At 33.9% G+C, this 27,223-nt stretch overlaps 1 protein-coding gene across 5 annotated transcripts in view; it reads right to left on the minus strand.

Moving 5' to 3' along the window:
* Window positions 1-27,223, minus strand: part of LOC106139522 (protein tramtrack, beta isoform) — a 154,906-nt gene that overhangs the window by 66,379 nt on the left and 61,304 nt on the right. Inside the window, exon 5 of one of the 5 annotated variants that reach the window (XM_060946056.1) lies at window positions 14,421-14,983. The exons of the other annotated variants lie outside the window; for them this stretch is intronic. Within the exon in view, the coding sequence (XP_060802039.1) occupies window positions 14,436-14,983 (548 nt within the window). The 3' untranslated portion in view covers window positions 14,421-14,435. Of the gene's footprint in view, window positions 1-14,420; window positions 14,984-27,223 lie in introns of those variants that run through there. 5 annotated transcript variants of the gene reach the window in all.

Genomic DNA, 27,223 nt, shown 5'->3' on the forward strand with positions numbered 1-27,223 from the left:
TATCGTGGTATAAGCCTGCTTAGCGTCGTCGGCAAATTGTATGCTAAGGTATTGATTAATAGAGTCAGGAATGAAACTGATGACAAAATATGGGATGCTCAAGCGGGATTTCGAAAGGGAATGGGATGTACTGATCAGGTCTTTTCCTTGCGGTGCATAGCCGAAAAGTTTTTGGCCAAGAGTCAAAAAGTCTATTGCACATTCGTAGATCTGGAAAAGGCCTATGACAGAGTTGAGAGGAATGAATTGTGGTCAGCACTTTCTATGCATGGGGTGAGCAGTCTCTTAATACGAGCACTGAAATCCTTATATGAGGATTCGAGTGCTTGTGTCAGGATAAACGGAGCGCACACTGAGTGGTTTAAGATTGAGAAAGGCGTTAGGCAAGGATGTGTTGCGTCACCGTGGCTGTTCAACCTATTTATGGATAGCTGTTTGACAGATTTGAAAGAGTCTAAAAGTGGATTAAGGATGAATGAGTTACTCGTCAAATGTCTGCTCTATGCCGACGATCAGGTTATACTGGCGTCATCAGCGGAGGAGTTACAGGAGATGGTAAACTGTATGCATGAAGCTTTAAAAGAGAAAGGAATGAAAGTGAACGTAAGTAAAACTAAAACAAATTTGAAATGGAGAAAGAAATGACAGCATGTAATATTTTGATTGGAGGAGAAAAAGTGGAGCAAGTGAAAGAGTTTGTATATCTAGGATCAAAGTTTACATCAGATGGCAAGTATGATAGTGATATTGAAAGGAGAGTGAACGCGGGGAACATGGTGAATGGAGCTTTGCATGCCTTTATGAGCAGTCAGAAACTATCCAAAAAGGCTCGACTGGCTGTGCACAGGGGCGTGTTGGTCCCGACATTAATGTATGGGAGTGAATGTTGGGTATGGCAAAAGAAGCATGAAAGCAGAATAAATGCAGTGGAAATGAGAGCGTTAAGGAGTATGATGGGTGTGAAATTGAGTGACAGGATAAGGAACAGCGTGATAAGGGAATGTTGTGATGTGAAAGAAGATGTAGTTACAGGAATAGAAAAGGGTATGTTAAGATGGTTCGGTCATGTGGAGAGGATGAATGAAAGCAGGTTGACTAAGCAGATATACAAGGAGAGTGTGGAGGGAAAGGTCGGAGTGGGAAGACCTAGACGAACGTATCTTGATCAAATTAAGGACGTCCTGGTAAAGGGTCAGGTCAAAAGTACCCGAAACCGCCGAGCTTGTATGAAGAGAGTTATGAATGTGGACGAAGCGAAAGAAGTATGCAGAGATCGTGGCAAGTGGAAAGAGGTAGTCTCTGCCTACCCCTCCGGGAAAGAGGCGTGATTTTATGTATGTATGTATGTATATGTATGTATATTATTTAAATACTCATATAGTATAATGAGTATTTATTTAAATAATTAATATACACGCTACAGGAAAAATTAATAAATGATTTAAATTTCCTTTAATACATATACGAATGACAAAAAGAAATTGATGACTTTGAGATCAGTACCTACATAATAACATGATAATTTTGGTAAATTCTACATGAAAAGCTTGTTGTCTAAATTGTTATAGTGGTTTACAGGTTATACATTAGTAGAAAAGTATAAATATAAAATTATTGATAAGGTAATACAGTGTTTTATAGGTTATTAATATTATTAGTAGATATTGTTACAACATTATTGTTTTATCTTAGTTGTTACGGAATATAAGTATAAACATAAATAAGTAAGAAATTTACCTACGTAGTTTTAAATTATTAAAAGATGATAATATGTGTCTTGGTTACAGAGCTTAAATATTAATTATATCTTAGTAAAATGGTTATGACACTGCATTTTAAAGATATCCTATTGGCCTTAGCCAACTTATTACGTAAACTTATTACGGGATATAAATTTGAATTAGTCAAGTGGTAATAATAGGTTCACGTTGATTATTGATATAAATGTTAACTGAGTATTAATATTAATACGAGTAAGTTAAACTTTACTGGTACTTGTTGAATTTATATACAAATAATGTTACTAGTACCGCCATCTAATTGTATTTAGTGTCATGTCAATGTCACATTAAAATAAAAAAAGGTTACTGTCCAACCTCAAAACCGGCGTTTTCATTATAGGTTATGGGCCCAGTAAAACGTTTATTTCTCGCGAAAAGACTTGCTAATTAGTGCCGATTAGTCCTCGCAGATTGAGAATACGCTGTGCTGTTTAGAACTGTGAACTGTAATAGTGAAAACTGTTAAATATGACGACGAATTACGTTAATTGTGAGTGTGCCCAAGCTAAAAGGACGGGAAAACTACAATGAGTGGGCATTTGCTGCGGAGAATTTTCTAATATTGGAAGGAACTTTTGATTTTATCAAAACTACAAAGCCAGAGGAAGCTGCAGCCGACGCCAAAGCTAAAGCAAAGTTGATCTTAACGATTGACTCGTCGCTTTATGTGCATATAAAAGATTCGAAGTCTACTAAGGAGTTATGGCAGAAACTCAAGCATTTGTTTGACGATTCCGGCTTCACCAGGAGAATCAGCCTGTTGAGAACGCTTATTTCTATCCGTCTAGAAAATTGTCCATCCATGACTTCGTACGTCACGCAAATTATAGAAACGAGTCAGAAACTGAGTGGATCGGGCTTTAATATTAACGACGAGTGGGTCGGATCGCTACTTTTGGCAGGATTATCCGACAAATATTCGCCCATGATAATGGCGATTGAGCATTCAGGAATCATGATAACAGCGGACGCCATTAAAACAAAGCTAATGGATTTAGAGGAAGACGGAGGTGACGTCAGTGGAGCTTTTGCGAGTTTCCGGAAATTTAATAAGAGTGGCAGCATTGCTCGAACCAAAGACAATGGATGTACGTCAAACTCAAATGTGTCAAAGTCAAAAGCAAAGGTTATAAAATGTTACAAGTGTAAACAAAGTGGACATTATCGTAATCAATGCACCAGTTTTGATAAAGATTCAGTGAAAGAAAAGTCGTCTGAACGTAAACAAACAAACGCGTTCAGTGCCGTGTTCTTAAATGGCAGTTTCTCAAGAAATGACTGGTATATCGACTCTGGCGCAAGCGCTCATTTAACCGCCAATGAAGATTGGATTAGGAATGTTTCTATCGAACAGCCGATCAAAGAAATTGTGGTCGCGAACAAGGAAAAGGTGCCGGTTAAATGTTCTGGTGATGTGTTGATAACGACTTTGACTGATGACAGCGAATACGATGTAGTTGTCGAAGGAGTACTATGCGTTCCAAGCTTGACTACCAATCTGATTTCAGTAAGTCAATTGATTGCTAAAGGCAATAGAGTACAGTTCACCAAGAATGGCTGTGAAATATTTAATAGAAGTGGTGAATTAGTTGGTACAGCTATATTACTGAATGGTGTCTACAAACTGAGATTACCAGAAGCATTGGTGGCAACTGTGAAAGACTTAAGTGATATTTGGCATCGCAGACTTGGCCATGTCAATAGCAACTACCTGAACAGAATGCAGGATGCCGTGGAAGGTCTCACACTCGACAGAAAGACAGATATTACAAAGTCGTCGTGCACAGTGTGTTGCGAGGGTAAACAGAGTCGACTACCCTTTCCACAGAATGGCAATAGAAGCAAGGAGCTGCTGCATACTATACATACCGATATATGTGGTCCATTCAACAGTGCTTCGATTGGAGGTTCCCGATATTTCATACTCTTTGTTGACGATCATAGTCGCATGATTTATATTTATTTTCTCAAGAACAAAAGTGAAGCTTTCAGTTGTTTTAAGAGATACAAAGCTCTTGTAGAAAATCAACTCAATAAGAAAATCAAAATATTGCGAAGCGACAATGGCAAGGAATTCTGCAATAAAGAATTTGATGATTGTTTAAAGAATTTGGGAATAATTCACCAGAGAAGTAACATTTATACACCAAAACAGAATGGGTTGGCTGAACGTTGTAACCGCACGCTGATAGAAAAAGCTAGATGTTTGCTTTTTGATGCTGGTCTGGAAGAAAAGTTTTGGGCTGAAGCTACAAACACCGCTGTTTACCTGCAAAACAGGACTATAGCGTCAGCTCTTAATGGAAAAACGCCTTTTGAGATATGGACAGGTGCAAAGCCAGACATCAAGCATTTGAGAGTTTTTGGAAGTGTAGTTATGACACATGTACCCAAAGAAAAGAGGCTCAAATGGGACAAAAAGGCAGAACAAGGAATCCTAGTTGGTTATTCAGAAGAAGTAAAAGGATATAGAGTTTATAATCCGAAAACTATGAAAATCACAATCAGCCGTGATGTTATAATAATAGAAAAGGAACCAACAGCTAGCCAGCCAGTTCATATTGAGGAAAGAGCAACAGATCCTCCTGAGGTGCACGAGGTTTCAGTGGGGGACGCGTCAGATGATGATTCATGGAGTGAAGCTGTCCCTGACAACGACGAGACGTATGTACCAGAGGAAGACTCTTCTGCTAGCAGTGTTGAAAGTGTAGTGAATGCTGATCGAAGGTATGGTTTATGTAGGCAGAGACAGAAACCGGACAGGTATGGATTTTCTAATGCTTGTATCAGTAGTGCTAGTAGTGTAGAACTTTCTGATGAACTTTCAATTGAGGAAGCTTTGAGAGGGTCTGAAAAAGAACAATGGTTAGAGGCAGTGCGTGACGAATTGCAATGTTTTGATGATAATAATGCTTGGGAAGTTGTTGATGTACCCAAAGATAAAACGATAGTGCAATGTAAATGGGTGTTACGCAAGAAGTATGACAGTGAAAACAAAGTAAGGTATCGTGCCAGGTTAGTTGCTAAAGGTTTCTCTCAGAAACATGGAGTAGATTACTTAGAAACATTTTCACCAGTAGTTAGACACACAACCTTACGATTATTGTTTTCATTGTCAGTACAACTGGGATTGGATGTCACACATCTTGACGTCAAAACTGCTTTCCTTAATGGGGACCTAGAGGAAACCATTTTTATGCAGAAACCTGTTTGTTATGATATTTCTGGTAGCTCTAACAAAGTTTTAAAACTTAAGAAGGCTATTTATGGCCTGAAACAGGCCTCCAGGGCTTGGAATAAGAAAGTAGATACTTGTTTACTTGAAAATGGTTATTGTAAATCCAAGTTGGAACCTTGTATGTACACAAAAATTACTGGTAATTTCAAGACAATTGTGACAGTATATGTCGATGATTTTTTCGTATTTTCTAATTGTAAACCTGAAACTGAGCATCTTAAGAAAGTTTTGTCAAATCAATTTAAAATTAAGGACTTAGGTGAAGTTAAACAGTGTTTAGGCATGAATATTAAGTTTGATAAATTGGAAAGGTCTGTAACTTTGAGTCAAGAGAGCTATATTAATATTTTATTACAAAAATTTCATATGGCAGATTGTAAAACTGTTGATACTCCAATGGAGACCAAGTTGAATGTTAAAATTGATGAAAAAATTAATGACCAAGTGCCATACCAACAGCTTTTAGGAAGCTTGATGTATTTATCGGTATTAACTAGGCCGGACATAACTTATGCTGTAAGTTACCTTAGCCAATTCAATAAATGCCATACAGATGAACATTGGGGGTATGCAAAGACGCTTTTAAAATATTTAAAAAGGACAATAAACTTTGGTATAAAGTATAGTGTAAATGGAAATTCTGAAATTAAAGGTTTTGCTGATGCTGATTGGGCAAATGATAGTTTAGATAGACGGTCGTATACCGGATTTTGTTTTGTGTTAGCTGATGGTGTAATATCTTGGGAATGCAAGAAGCAAAAAACTGTTGCCTTATCAAGCTGTGAGGCGGAATACATGGCTATTTCTGAAGCCTGTAGGGAAGCTATTTATTTAAGAGCCTTGCAGTTTGAAATTACAAATAAAATGTATACTTTGAGTTTATTCAATGACAATCAGAGTGCACAAAGGCTGTCTACAAATCCTGTGTTTCATAAGAAATCTAAACATATTGATGTTAAGTACCACTTTGCTAGAGAGTGTGTCTCAAATAATGTAATAAAATTAATGTATTTGCCTACAGCCGATATGCCTGCTGACTTGCTCACGAAAAGTTTATGTCGCAAAAGGCATTATGCCTTTATGAATTTATTGGGCATAGTTAAAGTGTAATTTCGATATGATTATTTGATATAGTGGGGGTGTTGAATTTATATACAAATAATGTTACTAGTACCGCCATCTAATTGTATTTAGTGTCATGTCAATGTCACATTAAAATAAAAAAAGGTTACTGTCCAACCTCAAAACCGGCGTTTTCATTATACTCATATAGTATAATGAGTATTTATTTAAATAATTAATATACACGCTACAGGAAAAATTAATAAATGATTTAAATTTCCTTTAATACATATACGAATGACAAAAAGAAATTGATGACTTTGAGATCAGTACCTACATAATAACATGATAATTTTGGTAAATTCTACATGAAAAGCTTGTTGTCTAAATTGTTATAGTGGTTTACAGGTTATACATTAGTAGAAAAGTATAAATATAAAATTATTGATAAGGTAATACAGTGTTTTATAGGTTATTAATATTATTAGTAGATATTGTTACAACATTATTGTTTTATCTTAGTTGTTACGGAATATAAGTATAAACATTAATAAGTAAGAAATTTACCTACGTAGTTTTAAATTATTAAAAGATGATAATATGTGTCTTGGTTACAGAGCTTAAATATTAATTATATCTTAGTAAAATGGTTATGACACTGCATTTTAAAGATATCCTATTGGCTAAGTTACGGGATATAAATTTGAATTAGTCAAGTGGTAATAATAGGTTCACGTTGATTATTGATATAAATGTTAACTGAGTATTAATATTAATACGAGTAAGTTAAACTTTACTGGTACTACATTTCCAATTCATCTAATTTATTACGGGTTATAACTAAATACTTTATGAATATCAATATATACCAACCGTCTAAATATTATAAAGAGAAGTTTTAATTAAGGACTAAAGAACCTTAAAGTGTTATTGATCCTATTTTAGAAACAATGTTTTTCTGGAAAATCGAAGCGCCGAGCATTACTTATAAGAAGTTAGAAACTAATAATACTACAACTTAAATTTCCCATAGTTGGGGTATAAATATGAATAAATAGTATTAGAAGATATTATATTGCAATCTTAGTGGTTATGATCATGTCGCATGGCGACTATGACATCGTCCTTGTAGAATACAGTAGCCATACAATCTGGCTTAGCACACCGCCATATAGCATTTGAGCCGGTACTGAACTCCGGGACCAGCCTGTATTCCAGAGAACCCACATGAAGCACTGTTGCTCCAGACTCGTTTTTGGAAAATACTGGAACTGAAAAGGAATCTTTATGTAGATAATTTTTTTAAGATATAAAAAGAATTACCTAAGAGACAAAGAGACACAATAAATAACTTTTAAATAAAAACAAACTACTTACGCTAGCTTGCACTACAGTTCTATAATAAACGTCTTAATATTTTAAGATTGTAATTTATTTCATAGCATGAGAAAAAGAAACAAAATAGAGTAATAGAAAAATTATATTATTTCAAAAATGTTAATAATAGACATATTAGTTAATATTTATTAATTTAACGCATATTTTTTTAATTCAACAATATATAGTAAACACATAATGAGCCGGATTTATTTATAGATAGTACAAATATAAATATTAATGAGTGTGTTCGTTTGTTGAGTTAACAATAACATCTTCAATGGTAACTACAGCCGCCCTGCACAATGTTTTGGTCCAGTTGGTACAGTGCCACACTACTTTTACCCCTTTGGAACGGGCATTGTTACGGAAATACCGGTATTCGCCAATTTGGAGTATCGGTTTGCCAAACTTTGAAGTGGTGTACATGGGAAATCCTGAAATTTTGAAAGATGTTGGTAAATATATCGATATGTATGATTTCATTATGTTATAATATGATACTTGGAAAGGTACTTACACCATGACAACCGGTAATATTTTTCATAAATTAACTCGCCAAGTTTGGGTAGTATCAATAAAACGAATCCACTAAATAAACTGTAAACCTTTTCGTTAATAGTTTGAACTGAATTCAACAATGGCATTTATTACGAGTATAAATACACAAAGTGATGAAAATAAAAAAGCGATCGATTGAAATTTCAAAGATTATAAATTAAAATATATGCATATCCAGGCATACAAAATTAAAACAAAAAAAGAAACTGGTATAAACATTACAAATTCGCAATTAATGATTATGTTTACTATTTATCGTAATGATCTCGTCGTTGTACGTCATGACACTGGCGCGGCAGGCGTCGGAAGTCCACTTGGAGCACAGCCATCGGAATTTCGGCCCTTTGTAGCTGTTGCGCCGATAAAACCGGTAAGGACCAATTTGTATCACCGGCGTACCTCTGTTGGTTGTCCCGTAAACTGGTTCAAAAGCTTAATAAAAAAATACTCTTTATAATTCACGTATATAATAAGAAAAAAGACTTTTATTATGAATCAGAGAATTTCATACTTCATGTTATAATTAGCATAATCGGAACACTAAATAATACAAACATACATAGACACCATTGGACGTCATCAGATGACCTTCTCGGGTGCATCCTTAGCTGTAGTGCTTCAGAGCTACTATTTACCTCCCCTTTATTGCACCATTTTCTCTTCATTAATCTCACGTTACAATTACGACCATTTTCTTAAGGCGGCATTATTATAAATAATAAATACTTAAAAATAATATTATATATTAGTTCATCTCATACTCTTAATATTGATATTAAAAACCAATAACATCTCAAATGCCTTCCTACAATCTCTTATTTAACTTGTAATGTACGTATTTAACAACGCTTGTTCGTGTAAAATCTTGCAAATTAAATTTGATCAGTTTCGTCAATAATACCAAACAAAAATAAAATACTTAGCTCTATGCCATCAAAAATTGCAACCATTCATTTTCTTTGCCTTACAAATCCCTCAAGTGATTTGTTCTTTTTAGCGTGTTCGTGACAATTGTTGTTTATTTTGACAATCTCGTTGTTCCAGGTGATGAGCGAGGCCCGGCACCCCGAGCACCACTTGACACAGACCCACAGACACCGCGGGTTGTCCGGCTTGTGGCTGCTGTGCTGGTAGAACCTGTAGTTCCCCACGTGCAGCAGTGGTTTGCCCCGTCTTGACAGTGTCACTTTTATATCTATGATGAAAAAAATATGTAAAGTATCTACCATGCTGGCCTGGTAGAGAAAAAAACACATAGTCCATATGACATGCTTTCTTACCCGCGCAAATTGTAAAATCATTAAAGGAAAAAGCATATAACCTAGGAGAGTGTGGAGGAAAAGGTCGGAGTGGGAAGACCTAGACGAACGTATCTTGATCAAATTAAGGACGTCCTGGTAAAGGGTCAGGTCAAAAGTACCCGAAACCGCCGAGCTTGCATGAAGAGAATGTGGATGAAGCGAATGAAATGTGCAGAGATCGTGGCAAGTGGAAAGAGGTAGTCTATGCCTTCCCCTCCGGGAAAGAGGCGTGATTTAATGTATGTATGTATATAACCTATTCGTGATTATTGTTAATTATTTTGACGATCTCGTTGTGCGAGGCCTTACTCTCCTAACACTAGTCTCTTTTATATCTAATTAACATTATAAAAATGTGATGTTCGTCTATAAAAAAGAAATATTTAAATTCAAAATCAGGACATGGTAAGATCTTTGACAGTCTCTCGGTTTATATGGCTGTTGTACGCATGTAAATTATAATGAAATTAATTTGAAAATACTTTTGTATATAAAAAAGTGAAAAAAGCCACTTATCAGGAATGATTATAAAAGGTATCGTTAAAATTCAATGAATTAATTGAAACAGTTTTTATGTATTTTAAGCTTTATTGAGTCAAAAAAAATTTTAAATCATTGTTTCTATTGATTTTCATCATTGTAATTATCAACTTTCACCTAAAATAGTACACCAGAGACTCTCTAGTCTTTTGAAATTAGACTACTAGAGAGTGCTTTTGATAATTATTACATATTAATTACACTTAAACACATTGTACATAAAAAATTACATAGTTTTATCCATCAAAAATAACAATTTCTACTTGAATTTATACTCAAAAATTTTATTTTGATTTTAAAAAGTGTAATTGTCTTTCTTCGCAATGCATTAAGATTGCTGTTTTATGTCAAAGAGCAAACTCTTTAAATATACATATATTAAAGTACACATGATTAAAATTAACATAATTAAAATAAATATTCTAACACTGATGTTGTTGTTTTCTGTTTGCTTTCTAAAATGTTTGCACATACATTGTAAGTTTGTTAGCCTAAAGGTTATCGTATAGAGATGCTTCATGTGATTCCTAAAGCGTTTGCACTCATTATTCATTGTAAGATTTGTTAGCCCCAACTCTATCATACCAGATCGTGTATGTGATCATCTTCGACGTCGACAGCAACATTATCAACGATGATCAGGTGAGCGCAAAAACTAAGAAATAATAATTTAATAAATATATTAAAAATGAATTCAAAAAGTGTAGTTCCCATAGTGTTTGTAAGCCTCAACTTTATCACAAAGAGACACATCATGTATGTGATCATCTTTGGCATTAACCACAATATTGTCAACGGTGATCAGGCGCGCGCGACACTTGCCATCGCGCCACTTGGCACATCTCCACACCGCTTTCACACTGTCCATCTTGTGCTGGTTGTACCGGTGTCCGCCGTATATTATCGCAGGTCGTCCTAACCGGGATGTTGTGAAAATGACACCTGAAAAATAATTAGTTAGTTAAAAAACTGTTAATAACATCTCTACTGAAACAAGAGGTACTCTTTGGGAGAGATACGTGATTTAAGAACAAAAAATATTTAGACTCTGATTCTCTTACAATATAAATAAAAGACATGCTAAGGGTTTCGCCAATATATCACATATTAATACATTTCCATCCAGTTAAATATTCTGTATCCATCCAAAGATAAATAATATTTTAATTTATCATTCATATAGAAATGCTAAAAATAGCAAAACAAAAAATAATTATGTCAAACAATATAGTATGACAATAGTCGGAAACATTGATTGGTAACTTATATAGCTAACTAGGTACATATGCCTTACTTATTTATATATTAATGTTCTAATTACATAAACACGAAGCCTAACCAAAATTACATTAAACCCGGTGGGCGTCACATATTAATACTCATAATTTATAATTAAATATATCGTATTTTTTATCATCCACTCTTAAATCTACTTGATACATATCCAATTCTAAGATGTGATCTTAATTTAAAAATTTTGTCTTTACTTCTTATAATACTAGTTACATTGTTCATCTTCTTCCTTCTGTTTAGTTCCGGTTACGTCCATTTACATATGGCTTTGACCAATGAGTGAGTCAGGGTTTTACAAGAAGCGACTCCCATCTGACCTCCGCAACCTTTGGAGGTAAAGCTAACCCGTATTATATACATGGTTACACATCCAGTTGCCTGAATGTGCAGGTTTCCTCACGATGTTTTCCCTCACCGTAAGAGCATCGGTTAGTATTTAAACAAATGTACATAACTTTGAAAAGAGTACATGGGCGAGATGGGATTTGAACTTGTGCCTTTCTGTGCATCACGCATTTTAACCTGGCACGTTGACGATTCGACCACCGATGCTTTAACTAGTTACATTGTTCATGTTCACCATTAATTTGCATATTCCCCCAACCGTCAGAATAATAATAGCAATATAAAAGAAGTAGACCAATTTCCTTCCTTCAAATTAAATGGGGCAGTATTATTTTCCTTACACATATTAAAAACTATCTCGCCTACTCAACGCACTACGTTATTAACAGGGTTAGGATCGCTTTGAAAAATTTGCTGTTATAATATTAGGCTTTTCATTATATTTGTAATTTACTCTATTCATCTCGATATTTCATAGCAATAAAGATACGACTAGATCACTTTTTAGAGGAGTAACAACTTATTCATATGAACTGATGAAGCTATTTGACTAAATTTTTCATACAGAAGCTGTTAGTATGTAGATAGGAAAATATTGTTTTTTTTTTTGGTTGGGATTGCCGCCTTTGCAATCTAAATAACCTTTACACTTTCACTTTGTTATTTACAATGGTCGATGGCCAGAGATTTCAAGACAATTGTTCCCTGTTGTGCCTTAAACCGTTTTACTTCACACACATGAACTATTGACTGATCAGCATACGGCACAGAGCCAAACCAAAAAGCAACTCTAATTAATGTGTATGTGTAGGATTCATTTTGACGATCACCTGGTGGACGGTAGTGACCGCACTGCGACACTTGTGATCACACCACTTCACACACCGCCATACTGATCTGTGATCGTTCGTTACTCTGTGGTGGTTGTACCTGTGCCCGTGGAGAAGAAGTACTGGTCTTCCCATCCTAGATACCGTATAAACTGGAGCTGCAAAAATAATATATTGTTAATAACTATCCTTGTTTTTGTTAATAACTTGGGATTCTTCTTTTAGACAATGGGCTAGCAACCTGTCACTATTTGAATCTCAATTCTACTCGTATCATTAGGCCAAACAGCTGATCTTGGCCTATCTACATATATTTTTAAGACCGTTGACTATGTCTACTCCGCCAGGGATATAGACGTGATTAAATATATGCTCGTAAACTATTTCAACATTTGCAAACCTTGTAGTAACTAAATATTAATCTGATACATTTTTGTTGCATTAACAAAGTTGAGTTTATTTATACAAAATTAGATTCTAATAGACCAATAAATATCAATAGCATTAACAAATTTTAAAGAATTTTTATCAATTATTTCCAAAATCACAAATGGTTATGCTCATTGTTGACGGCAATGATATATGTAGTGTGAGTCTTGATCGAAGCTCGGCAACCCAACGCCCTTTTGACGCACACGAAGTAACCCCGGTCTCCTTTGCTGCTGCTGTGCAGGTTGAACCGGTAGCAGCCCAGGAGGATCACAGGTTTACCAAACTTGGACTTGGTAAATATGACTGCCGAATTTAAAAGTCGTAAAGAAAAATCTACATTAATCGGGCAATCAACAACAGGAAGCTATGCAAATATTAAAAAAAGTTATTTTTGGTACTTTTATTAAGTAGGTAACTAAAGAGTCAAAAGACAGAAGCCCATCTTTAACCCGATGCCCAACCCGCGCGGCTCCCCTTGCACCACTAGATGCATCATGATCATTTTAGACTTCTTCATATCTTGATAGGAGAAACAGTATACACATCGAAGTGCTAACTTTATTACTTCAAATGTAAAGTCATATCAATCATGGTTGTGTGTGTTCCTATGATAAACGATCTCATCACCAATGAGGATGATGAGGGCGCGACACCCTGCAGACCACTTGATGCATCTCCAGGGTTTCTTCAGACTATTGCACGTCTTGAGGCTGTACCGATGCCTGCCCCACTCGATGATGGGCCTTCCGCGGCGGGACGTGCTGATTTTAATATCCTTAATGTCACCAAAACCTACAATATTATTTTAAAAGAAAATTGTTCATTTCGTCCAACATAATATTTTAGATTTTAGGAGAAAGAGCAAAAGGAACAGATCCGATTTTGTTTTAAATTGGCAAGCAAGAAACATTTAATAAGTGAATGTCTGGAAATAGGCAGGGATATTTAAAAACAAATAACTATGTCTTCATCATAAATCTGTATTGAAAACAACTTTTTATTAAACAAAACATTCAAGTTTACCATTTCGAACCTTTATGATTCTTCCTTTAATAAACTTGTCTCCTGACTTTCATCAAAGGATTTTTTTCCTAATTGTCTATTCATTCTCACAACATAAATTAAAGAAAGAGAATAAAAAATATTTGGTCACAAAATTACAGTTATTCAAAGCCGTATGATTTTTCTAAGAAACATAACAAGATTTCCTTATATATTTCCTTATCAATTGCGATCTTAAGAATAAAGTTCATGTTTATCTGTAGAACGCGGCACTGCTCTTTGTCAAGTCACTAAATAAAAGTCATTATTTGGAACCACTATCACATCGTCTTGATGCATATTACAAAGCTATTAGTAGCGCTTGAGGGGATTATATAATGTTTTAATTATTTGTTTATGCTTTACTGCACGAAAATACATATCTACAAAAGGTGGACTCAATTTTCTACCAGTCGAACCATTACACAAAAATAAGGAATTTTGTAGCCATCCCAAATAAAATAATACTTGTACGACACCAATGCTTAGATGAATGTAGATGATTAAAGCCTCTTGAGTGTACAGTAAAATAATAAGACCAGTAAGACATATTCCATAGTAAAAGTGCTATAGAGATTTCTTCCAGGCCCATATTGTATGAATCGCTATAACTCAACTTAACAAAAGGTAAACTCTATGCTTCATTTCCCGTATTGTAAATTTTCGTTCGCGGACGAAGATAGCGATCAATGCCACCGATCCTCATTTTTCTCTCGTCCCTCTGGTCGATCAAAAACTCAAGGTCTTCTTTAGGAATTTTTCTAGGACAATTACACCGACTTATTATTTGGCATTTGCAGGAACAAATATCAAATAAAAACTGACTTTGCACCAATAACTTAGTTCTTTTAACATGTGACAATTTTATAGTTCTTTTCCATTTTAAATGAAAGGATTTCAAAATCTGTAATACTCTAGCATGTGATACTAGAGGAATTGATGTGTTTTGCCATATTTCTTCAACCTTTTGAGTAACAATTTTTGCAATTTCTAAAAACGAGGGCTCTTTATTACTGCCATTTCGTATTTTCATTTGCAATCTGTTCCATTCATAACACTTTATGACATCCTGGTATGTTGGTAACACATTATCCTTCAAATCTTCTACAGTTCCAAAAACAGGGCACACGTTCGACTGTATATTGTCAGTCGCTATGTTCAGCTCGCTTTCGAGTTCTAAAACTAAAAATGTTATTAAATTACCTTTGGATCGAATTTAATAGGAATTAAGTCATATTTTCGCATATAGTCTCTTTTTATAAATAAACTCGATACAAAGATATTAATGACTAATTTAAGAACAGATTTATAATGTTAAGGTTAACAATTAAACTGAATTAAAATACACAGGTAAGTCTGAGATCTTTACTCCAAAATAGTACGTTAAAAAAAGGGTTTCACTGACACACAAAAAGAAACTTACTTACTGCCAGACAAGGATCGTCGGTATTATGACCCCAGCTCCCCGAAAGTATTTATTTAGAAAACTAGACAAAAACACAGAACAACATGTTTTTTGGTTGAGGTTTAAAAAAATACATTTCTTAACTTCTTTTAATAAATCTGGGTCAAAGTTTTCTAAATCTAAGCTAAGTTCTAACCTTGCCTACTCGTAATTTTCTGGCAGCAGTCACAGTTATGACTTAAACTCCTTTTCTAACAAGAATTTAATACATCAATTTGATTAAAAATGAGCTATGAATAAGTGATAATTAGTTGCCATAATATTCGTAGAAATCTTAGTACTTAATTAACTTATTAAACTTAATATTTTAAAACAGGATTATAAATTCAGATGATTTTCATTATTAATCATGATTTAACTTATTCATAACGTGTAAGTTCTCGAAAACACAATTAATAACAGTATTTATGAAAAAATATTTACATAGACTAATAATATTACGAGTATTTTAAATTAATATAAGTTATGTTTTTCTAGACTAGTGCCTAAAGCTCTGCTCTCATAGGCATTGCTAAAAAGAAAATACTATTTTTCTTATCATATTAACTAGGACTAGCATTTGCAGAAACGGAAAACAAAAAATTAGGTACAAAAATATATACATACAAACTACTATTTAGGTACTTGTCAATATTTGTTACCTAAATTACAATTTATGTAACCAATCTTTATATGTATTTATGATGAAATATACATTTCTAAAATTAAGTACAGTTAAAATGAAAACTCAATTCATTGTCATCTGTTATTTTTTTAGTTTTTTCGTCTCATAACTATACATTAATTTTAAAATGTATTTTTCCTTTAACAAGTCATTACCTTTATTTCAGTACCGAAACAAATTGACTGCACGGGCCAACTTCCAATTAAAAAACTTAATGTGTATGAGAGTTCCTAAACGTCACAATAGCATTATCTACAGTAGCGATGACAGCCCGACAGCCTCGGTCCCATTTTATGCAACGCCACCTTTTCCTAACCGTCTCCTTGTTGTGCCAATCTAGACTATATCTATGGTTACCACATTGAATTAAAGGATTACCATGTCGAGAGGTTGTGAAGATTGCAACTGAAAATACACATTTATCGTAAATTTTTTTGCAAACATTTCTGCGTATCCTTAAACTAGTTGTATTTTTAATGGCTATATTTTCGTAGCATGCTTTATGGTATATGGTCATTTTTATTTCATGCTATTTACACTTAATTGGTGTTATCGTACATCCTGTTAGTATTTGTATCTTGCGTTCTCCCCGGAAAGAAGCCTCGTCTTTGAACTTGTCAAAAAAGGTGTAACTCAGTTTGAAACATGATGATAATAATAAATTGCACAAAGATGATTATTTTAAGCGTTGAGCTTTATTTCATATTTAACCAATAGACCAAAAATGAGACTAAATATATAGCACGTCGCCGATTCAGAATTTATGTCTTTTAATGCTAAACGTATAGAATATCATATGTAGCACAGTATTTGAATCCTTCTGGATCAGTCACGGAGCGTACGAGTATATATGTAGGTACATACTTAATTGCAGTTATAACAGGTTAGATTTGTATTAAAATTGTAATGATGCGGAGAAGAAAAAAACACTTGAACCAACTTATCATTGTGTTCTTTTTACACAAGTCATAACATCGTAAATTATACAAAATATATACATATATTTTTTTAAACTAATGCGTATGATAGTTGTTCGTCTTAATAATGGCATTTTCCAAGGTCATGAGACTGGCTCTGCAGTTATATTGAGTCCATTTTGTACAAATCCACCTGCGTTTCAGCGTTTTGATGTCCCCCCTGGTCTTCTGCAGACTGTAATTATACTTACCCACTTTGACCATAGGATTACCTCGACTGGACATCACAAATAACGGCTCTATATCATCTAAAAACATTGTATCAATTTAAGAAAATCTTAATCATTGACATCTGAACATTATACCAATTCTTATGATCTAATCTGACATTATACTTGATTTGCTGTTTGTCATTTTATTGCAAGATTAGTAATATAAGTTCTAGTTAAAAAACCTTTAACTCATGCAAATAAAATAACAACAACAATGAAAACAATGTAAATGCAAAAACACGGCACAAACAATAAGCTTGTTGCAGTAATTATGCCTCTTTGGAAAATAACTACATTCTTGTGTATTTTTATTATAAATCAACGTTTAAAGCAGTAGTGATCAGACATTTATTCTCAAATAAAGCATAAAACATTTCTTGACTACTATCGTTGCTACTACTAACGTACTAACTTCAGTATTAACATACTCGTACTACCCACGTGCATAGTGCGTACTGGGTAGCCGTAACGGGACGTGTAGAACCATACTTCTGAAATAAAATATTCTCCATAAAAGTCACCCCAAACGTCCTCATCATAAGTGTACCTATTGTTGGTTGCATCCTTAGAAGTATCTGCTAGCAGTAATCACGGTTTATAGTCGGGGTCCACCTTAATAAATGTTTTGACAATATCACCTATTTTATCGATTATACCGGTTGTTTCATATAAAGACTTTGGGTGCTTTATAGTTGACGATTTTAAATCTATTTTCGAACCGCCTTTGCAAAACTAAACATAATTCTAGGATAAGTTTAAAATCGTCAGTTTTTGAAATCAGCTCTATTAATGTCATTATTTTCAATTCTTAAATTATATATTTTATAATTATTTCATCAGAATGGTTGATTGAGATTTTCTTTGATGCTCTACAATAGGTATCGAAGATAAAACTGTGTTCCGTAATTTCACTGTGCGTAGATGTAATACTCCTATATGAAAAAATATTCAATGATTATGAGGTTTCTGTTTCACTATCAAATTGTCAACAGTGACGATGGTAGCTGGGCAGCCGGAGTGGACCTTCACACATATCCACCGAGCCCGGGGCCCGCTGCTACCAATCCACTTGTTGAAGCGGTAGCGACCCATTTGAATCACTGGCCTCCCAGTTCGTGATTCAGCGAACACTGGTTCTGTGAATAAATATCACTCTGTAAATCGTTGAAAGCTAAAGCTAAGCTTTAAATGAAAAAGAAAATATATCTTCATGACGTTTCTGACCCAAATTGCATAAAAATGACATCATCAAAATAACAAATTTTAAAAAAGATAAAAAAGTATACTGACTGATTGACTGACATAGCAACGCAAACGCTAATCCGCTGGACAAAGAAATTTGAAATATGGCATGTAAGTTCCATTTGTAAAGCAAGTTATTTTTATTAGCACAATAATAAAACAATACAACTAACACTTATGACTTTAATGATTGTGTATATTTAAAACGTGGATAATATTATCATCGATAGTGTAGACCTTGGCGGGGCACAGCTGCAGGTCCAACGCGCCCTGGACGAATTGACTCGGCTTTTCTTGTTGAACCGATACCGGCCGAACGTGATCACAGGGTTGCCAAAACGAGAAACCGTAAATACCGGTACGAGAAAGAAATATCCTTTTAATAAATTCAAAAGAATACTTTACGAATTGACTTATCTATGAAGATTAGATTAGTCGATTCTATGTCAAAAAAAAAAATATTTTTTTTTATACAAACTTCAAAAATATTCTCATATTTTGTCAATATTAAGTCATTAAAGTGAAGTCAATTTTCAACAGTTCAACAGACAAGGCAATAAATAAATATAAATTTACAGAAAGTAAAGAAAAACTGCGAATATCGGTTCTAGCAAAACTATTCAGTAAATTAAAAAAAGTACCTTTAACCTTCTCCAAAGAGTAGGTTTAGGACTGATGACTACCTGAATGACAAAACATAAAAATTGTAGTCGGTATAAATCACAACTCGGTACACTTTGTTCATGTTTTTTTATTTATATTTGAAATTTCATTTCTTTAATTTCTATTAAATCAATTCATCTTTACAATGTATTCTCTCGTCCACATTTCTAATGTTATGCAGCAGTAACGCTTTGAAAGCGGCACTGAACGAAGCTTTTTATGTAATTTATTTGACGAAAACCAATGTTGTGACAATTATTTCAAGTGATGTTCGAAATATGGTTCAATGAGGAATAAACAATTTTCATTTTTTTTTTTACATAAAAACTCACACTTTGGTAATAGCAATAAATAACATGCTTATAATATTTTAATGATTGTGTATGTTATACAAATGTACGATATTATCGTTGACAGTATAGATCTTGGCGGGGCACCGCAGCTTCGGCGCCCTGCTGCAGATCCATCGCGACTTGGGCGCGTTGCCTTTCTTGTTGAACCGGTAGGGGCCGATCGTGATGACAGGGTTCCCGAAACAAGATACTGTGAATACCGGCTCTAAAAACAATAATCAATTCGATTTATTAAAACACATACATCACGCCTCTTCGCCGGAGGAGTAAGCAGAGAATCTTTTAACTTTCTACGATCACTGTCTAGTTATTTTTGCTTACTTATTTATATTTTACTGTAATACAATCTGTGGTCGGCTTACTAGCACAGTACCATTTTCTAACAATCTACCATTGGGCAAGGCAGATAACCTTTATATGGATGACAATAAATAATGTATAATAAACATACTTACTATAAATACTATTGCTCCATCTAAACTGATAAATATTTGGCGTTGCTTGAATTTCTGACGTTTTATCAGTACACACCTAGTCGATTAAATATTTAAAGCAGATTGATTTTATCTATATCTTTACTAATTTCATGTATGCGAAAATAGGTTTGTAACCTTTTGACAGTTAAACACTGGACCAATATCCATGAAATATTGCATACCTAGTATTGAAGTACAGAAAACAACATTTACTTTTGACGCCAGTGAATTCACGGGCAGAATTGATTTGAACAAAACCAATGTTGTTAAACCAAACGTTTTGACAATTATTAAGCGATATGAAGTATCCTATAATAATGAATAAAAATTTTGAATATAAATTTAGTCTTCAAATGGCTTAAACTTTGTTGCAATGGAATATAAACTAAGTAGTTAATAAAACCAAAAATAAATTCACTAATATTGATATTTTTAATCATTAAATCTTAAAAAAAATCTAAATTATAATTAATGACTATGACGATTGTCGTAAGCAATTATTTGGTCATCCAAAGTAACAATTTTGGCCTTACATTTCCTAGAGTTTTCCTTCACACAACTCCATCTCACTTTGGGTCCAGTGCAGCCATACCGCCTGTTGAATCTGTGATTGTCTATCAATATCACTGGCTTGCCCAAGCGTGAAACGCTATACACAGGTTCTAAAAAAGATTAAAAAATATATAAACACGTCTTTGTCTTTGACGGGGTAAACAAAGCCAACAACCTCGAAAATAATGAAAGGCCACGTCTAGCTGTATGTCTAAACATGTTGTTGGCCCGTCGCCCGAAGGAATCCCAAAGAATCCCAAATAAAAGAAAACATTGTTAAAAATTACAATCATAAGTATCGGTGGCCCTTTTAAATAATACCTACCTGTCTTAAATTTCCGTAAAGAACGAGATTTCTTAATATATACATACGTACGTACTTAGGCAAAACCAATAAAAAAATATTGAAGTATATTTTTCACCTTTTATTGTTTCAAATTAGTTAGTAGTCACATTAAGAAATTCAACAATACATGTTTTTATAATTGAAGAATTTACAAATAGGTTTTGGCCTGCCGCGGCATCAATCCTTGTTATTGTGGATACCAAATAATGGGTTATCAAATAATTCACTGTTGTGAGTTCCATTAACCGAACTTTCATGCAAAATTAACATTTACTATTTTAAATTTCAACCCGGATGATGATTATGATCTGAGACCACCTGAACTACCTGGTCTTCCAACGTGATGACTTTGGCTCCACAGCCATCGCCCGCTCTGACACAAGTCCACCACGCCCTGAGTCCCTTACTTCTGGACCACTTATTGTACCGGTGTGGACCGATCTGGATCACTGGCTTGCCGTCTCGAGATTTCGCAAAAATAGGACTATCTACGGACAAATTAAACGTGGGTAATTAATTCATGATCAAATCAATAAACATAAGAATCTAGGTCTGTATTGTTTTAATTTTTAACAGTGTAATAATTTTTAATGACAAATTCAACCTTTCACTGTCCATAAAATCTAACAATAGTTAATGTTTATTTATTCATAAGTGAGACAAGAAATTAATTGGCTTAGTCAAGTTTTACTAATTTATTATATGCTTCAATTTAGATACTTGATTTATCGTAACTAAGTATTTATTGATACTCATATTATATCCTTATTTTTAGTGATTATGATCCGCGACCTCTTTTAATATTTCGTTATTGAACATCCAAATTTTGGCTCTACACCGATTATAAGCCTTGACGCAAACCCATCGTTATTTAGGCCATGTGCTGCCAGACCATTTATTAAACCTATGACGACCAATATTTAGAACGGGCTTGCCAATTTATTTTTAATTTATGAACATTGATTAATTAAACGAAAGGCTATCGCGCGAAAAACTATCGCTGTCCCGTGTCGCGTTATAATAAAAAAACGAAACAGCGATAGATTTTTACGTGGGGCTGGTTATTTAATATATAAGAATTAGAGATATATATACCACCTAAATTAAAAAAAGCACTAAAATTCAATGGAGTGTACGGTAACAGGAGAAAAAAATATCAGAATTAAATAATAATTCATTTATTTTAGAACATTAATACTCATATTATTATCAAGTTGCGGGTGAAAAGAATAGATCCATTTACCTACACCTATTCTGAAAAACCTATTCAGCATCTTTTAAAACGACTTCAAAAAAGGTGGAGGTATCTTTTTCTGCAATAAAATGAAACAACAATTAAAAGAGCACATTAATGCTTTTGTTAATATAAAAAAACTCTTACTTTCTACAAAAAGTACAAGAACCATTACAAAAAGTGGGACTTGTCAAATAAAATTATTAAGAAATTCAAATTAAGATTATGGATATTCTTATTCACTGATGATTATGCTCGTGGGTAATTTGTATAATCTTATCATACAATGTTACGATTTTGGCCTTACAGCCGCTGCAAGTCTTGACGCACAGCCAGCGCGCCTTGCAGCCAACGCTGAAGCGCTTGTTGAACCGGTAGCGACCAATTTGAATCACTGGCTTGCCATATCTTGATGTTGTGAAGATTGGAGTATCATCTGTTAAGATTATAAATCATTATTTAAATGTGTTGGTTTATATATGAGATCTAAGTAAAGTTATTAATATTTTAACTTAATCATTAAATTTGGAACGTATACAAGACATATAAAATTTCTTAAATAATACCTAGAACACGTTCGAAAGGTAAAATGGTTAAAAAATGATTATATATCTAAGGCCAGACCAGCAAAACCTGCTATATTTTATTCTAGAAATTACATAATGAACATTTTCATTGGTTGTTTGTCTTAGATTACAGTAACTTATCTAAATTAAAAGTCATCACAATTTTAAAATACATTTAGTAAAATTAATACTGAAATAATTTTCGCACACATTCATTTAATAAATTATTACACAAAAAAAGATTAAATAAGAAACTAATAACTACATTAAACACAAAACTTTCTTCCATACTTAACCTTTAGATGGCCTCATATTTGTGACAATGACACATTTAATAAAACCGTATTGCACATATGTATATTTTCGTGTAGAAATCTGATTAACAATATAATACTCGTAGGGATGAGATTGCTATGAAATTCGTATTACATGATAATATCGGAAAGTTTATAATATTCTGTTCGTTCAAAATTTTCAAACTAAATTGAGACTATAATAATTGTTATAGTATATTTTTGTAAAGAAGGAAATTATCCACTGACGAAAACCCAGAGGTAAAAAGAAAACATATCACGTATGAGTATGTAGGTTCTTCATCTTGACGATGGTGTTGTCAATGGTGGTGACGGTGGCCCGGCAGCCTTGCTGGTTTTTCACGCAGGTCCACCTGATGTGGGGCGGTTTGCTGCCGCTCCAGCGGTTGTAGCGGTACGGCCCCATGATCAAAACTGGATTGCCGAAACGTGTAGTCGCGAATGATGCCAATTGACCTACAAAAGTCGGATATTTAAGAGGTATTAAATTAATTTTTTTTTTATAGAAAAATGCTGCTGGTCCGAAGCGAACAAAAAAACATACTGTGCCAGCTGTGTCTCTGTCCGTGCCGCAAATTCAATCTATTGTGGTTCTCGTATTAGGCGTTGGGCTAGCAACATGTCATTATTTAAATTTCAATTACATAGTTAAGCCATACAGCTAAACGTCACTTTTCAGTCTGTTCCAGACTGTTGGCTGTCTCTGCCCCGTAAAGTATAGACGTGTTTAAATGATGTATGTTGATAAAAAAAACTACATAAGTATTCATAGCTGGCTATGCTAAATAAAATTTATTAACATTATAGAGATATAGGCACAACACATGGTATTTATATATATAATATTTTTTCTAAGTACGATAGGTACAGGTTTATTTGTAGTAATGCCGAAATATCAACGCAAAACCCTTGCCGTTCCGTATGCGACATAACTTCGTTCTTGTCGTCTTTGTTGTAATAATTTCTGTCGTCCAATTTTTAAAATCAAATTTTATTTCGAACAGTAAATAGACAAATTATAGTGTTAGTTTCAATTCTCATATGTAAACTTAATTACATATGAGAATCGTATGTTTAAATTTTAGAACCCTTATTATTTCCTAAATGTCAGTAAATTGAAATCTCTTATTTTGATTTAACGATATTCCATGAGTTTTGTGGTGTTACAAAAATTTACCAATCGTATTATTACTATGAATTTCATTTAGCTCGCTTAAGTAATTATATTTGTAATTAAAATCATCAATTCCAGAAAAAATATTCCACTAGCTTTAACATTCGACCAGAGACAAAGTACCTACTTGAAAGTTTTTCAAACATGCCAATTATAATTCATTGCAGTAAATGAATAATGGTAATCACCATTAACACTGCACACCTCTGATACTGGACCAGAGGTGTGCAATGTGAAGACCATTACTTTTCCTCGTGGTTGTGGGTATTACTGGTCTTTACGATCGTATCCTCCAATGTGATGACCACGGCCTTGCAGCCAAACTTGGCGCGGATACAGTTCCACCTGCTTTTAGGACCTTTACTGGAGCTGTGCCTGTTGAAACGGAACCCACCAACGCACAGAGCTTGGGTTCCACGACATGTGGTTTGGAAGTACGGCTCTGGAAAAAGAAATTAATGAAATTGCTCATCAGGTTATTAAATACAAAGTCTGCACAAATATAGTAATTGAAAAATGAAATGAAATAAACTTTTCAAATCAAATTAAAAATATATTTGATTTAATTTGAAACTTACAAAAAGCTGTCATTGCCGTGACTGAATCCACTCGTGTTTTGGATTTTACTTATACGCAAGGTGAAGGTACAAAAAATATTAAGTTAAAATGAGACGTGAGTTCAAACAATAATACTTATTTCAAATTTAATACCTTCGATATTGCGACTTAGTGAGATCAAAATCAAAGTGATGCTGAAATAGATTAATATGCTAAATAAGTTATTAATTAATTAAAAATACACTTTAACGATCTTGCCATGCGATTGAATATTGAACTAACAGAGGTAACAGATACTTATTTGATCAAACAGTGTATAATCAAGTTAGAGCGTCGGTGGTCGAATCGGTAATATGAATCGGGCTGCGCAGGAAAGCACAGGCTCGGCCATGTACCAATGACTATTTTATCTTATGTACATAAGTTTGAAGACTAATCGATGCCCTTACTTATAATAATAGGAAACCTGCACATTCAGGCAACTGGATGTGTAACCATGGTCGATCCAATAAGGGGTAGGTTGCTTTGCAGAAAAACCTAACTCGTATCGGACTCCCATCTGAACGGGAGTCGCTTCGTGTAAAAACTTGGCTCACCCAATCCAGGATGCATGGTCAAAGGCATACCCCGGGCTCCTCTCTAGAGTGGTGAGGATGCAACGAAGACAAAAGCCTGGAGGAAGAAGATAGATAACAGGTAAAAACTAGGAACAAGCTAAAAGATTCTCTTAAGATGCAAACTGAAGCAGTAACTTCTTTTATTTAAGCAAATCTTATAAATATGATTAACTACTTCATTAATTTTCGATAATGAACTGTCCATTACCAGTTAAGATAAAACTATCGACGTCAGTATCTCTCTTGTCGATTAAATTTAAGTTGTATTGAGATTCAGAGATCAATAAAAATGCAGATTTAATGAATTCTTAAGACAGAAAAAAGTTTTTGAAAGTATTTTGTATGTAGTGAAGTAGGTATTTAGAAAACGATATAATACCAAAACACGAGTCTGACTGAGCAAAGTTTCCGATTGGGTCCGTGACAGTTGCTTGGTGTCATTGATGATTATGGTCATTGTTGCACTTGACGATCACGTTTTCCAGCATAATAACAACAGCCTTGCAGCCATGGTTGGTACGCACACATTGCCATCTGGTTTTGGGACCTTTACTGCTGTTGTGCTTGTTAAAACGAAACGCACCAATGCAGAGCGCAGACGTTCCTCGGTTTGTAGTCACGAAATAGGGACCTAGGTAAATACATTTATTAATAGCATTGGCTTAAAGGAAACAGCTGATAAAATACAGCTAAATAGCGTGATTTGAAGGTTAAAGGCCAAACCTTATCCTTTTTTAATAATCAAAGAGTCACTATTTATAAAACTACAGGTACTAAACGCGCCAGTAGGTTAGGTGGGGGCGTGTTAACAACATTCTGCCGTGCAGACTGAGCTAAAGCCTGCTGGTTTTCAATCGGATCCTTGTAACATGATGCGAAACGTCAGAGATAAAATACAAGGTACGTTACGTGCGCGTTTCATTCCTGTATTATTTATAAATAGGACAATGCAACGCGAACGTTTAAAATTATATAATTAAAGAGTTTATTATACCAGAGTGAATTGCATTTCTTTGTTGATAAGGAAGAAAATTAATGCACTAGCTGCATAGGTCCCCAAATTTTATCAAAATAATATTAGGATATGGACTATCTGTTTCATATTTTTTAATCTACAAGTTGACAGAAAAATGAATAACGAAGTAAAAAAAATATTAATGCCTTTTTAAACAAAGTGAGATAAAATTAAAAGTAAGTTTCTTTTGAGAAGAAATATATTTAGAAACAGACGTAGAAGAATATTGTTAGATATTTGGTAAAATTTATAACAGGAAATAATGCAGGTTTCTCCACTTTACATTAAGAACTAGAAAAAGATAACAAAAGCTGAGTTACTATTAACACGTATTAAGAAATGCTATTTTACATTTCTTTATCTCTGCCACAAATTAAAAAAATATAAAAACACAGCAATGTCACCAATTTAGAAAACAAAAAATAACTCACATAAATCTCTTAAAAAAAACAAATTTTACTGTAAACAACTGGTGGTACTAACTGGCTGTCAAAAAGATGAGTTTCAAACACGTATAGGTATTGGTATTTGGTCATCGCAATAAATTATTTTGTGATTAAAAATGAAAAATACAAACATATTATCCCGTCTATATATCTTGTGGGGTAGACACAGCCAACATTCTTGAAAAGACTAATTAAGAAAATTCAAGATTAATGAGGAAAATAATCTGACTTCTTAATTTAACACATAATACAATATCGAATCATTACGACACAAAATTAACAAAGAGAAACAAACAATATCTTATTCAAAAATAACTAATAAAAAATCCAAAAATCTTCTTAGTTATGATAACTTCTTACAGCTAACGTCAAATTTGCAGGAAAACAAAAAGCAATTATTAAAAAAATTTACCCTGATCTTTCCAAATTTTGTCTTTTCACAAAGACACTTACGAGTCTTATCTGCTACCTCTAATTGGAGGTCAGATGTCAATCCCCCTCACAGTTCTCTACGTCGGGAATGTTATACTGTACAGTTAATGATTATG

The sequence above is a fragment of the Amyelois transitella genome, chromosome 10, assembly GCF_032362555.1.
Source record: "Amyelois transitella isolate CPQ chromosome 10, ilAmyTran1.1, whole genome shotgun sequence".
NCBI lineage: Eukaryota > Metazoa > Arthropoda > Insecta > Lepidoptera > Pyralidae > Amyelois > Amyelois transitella.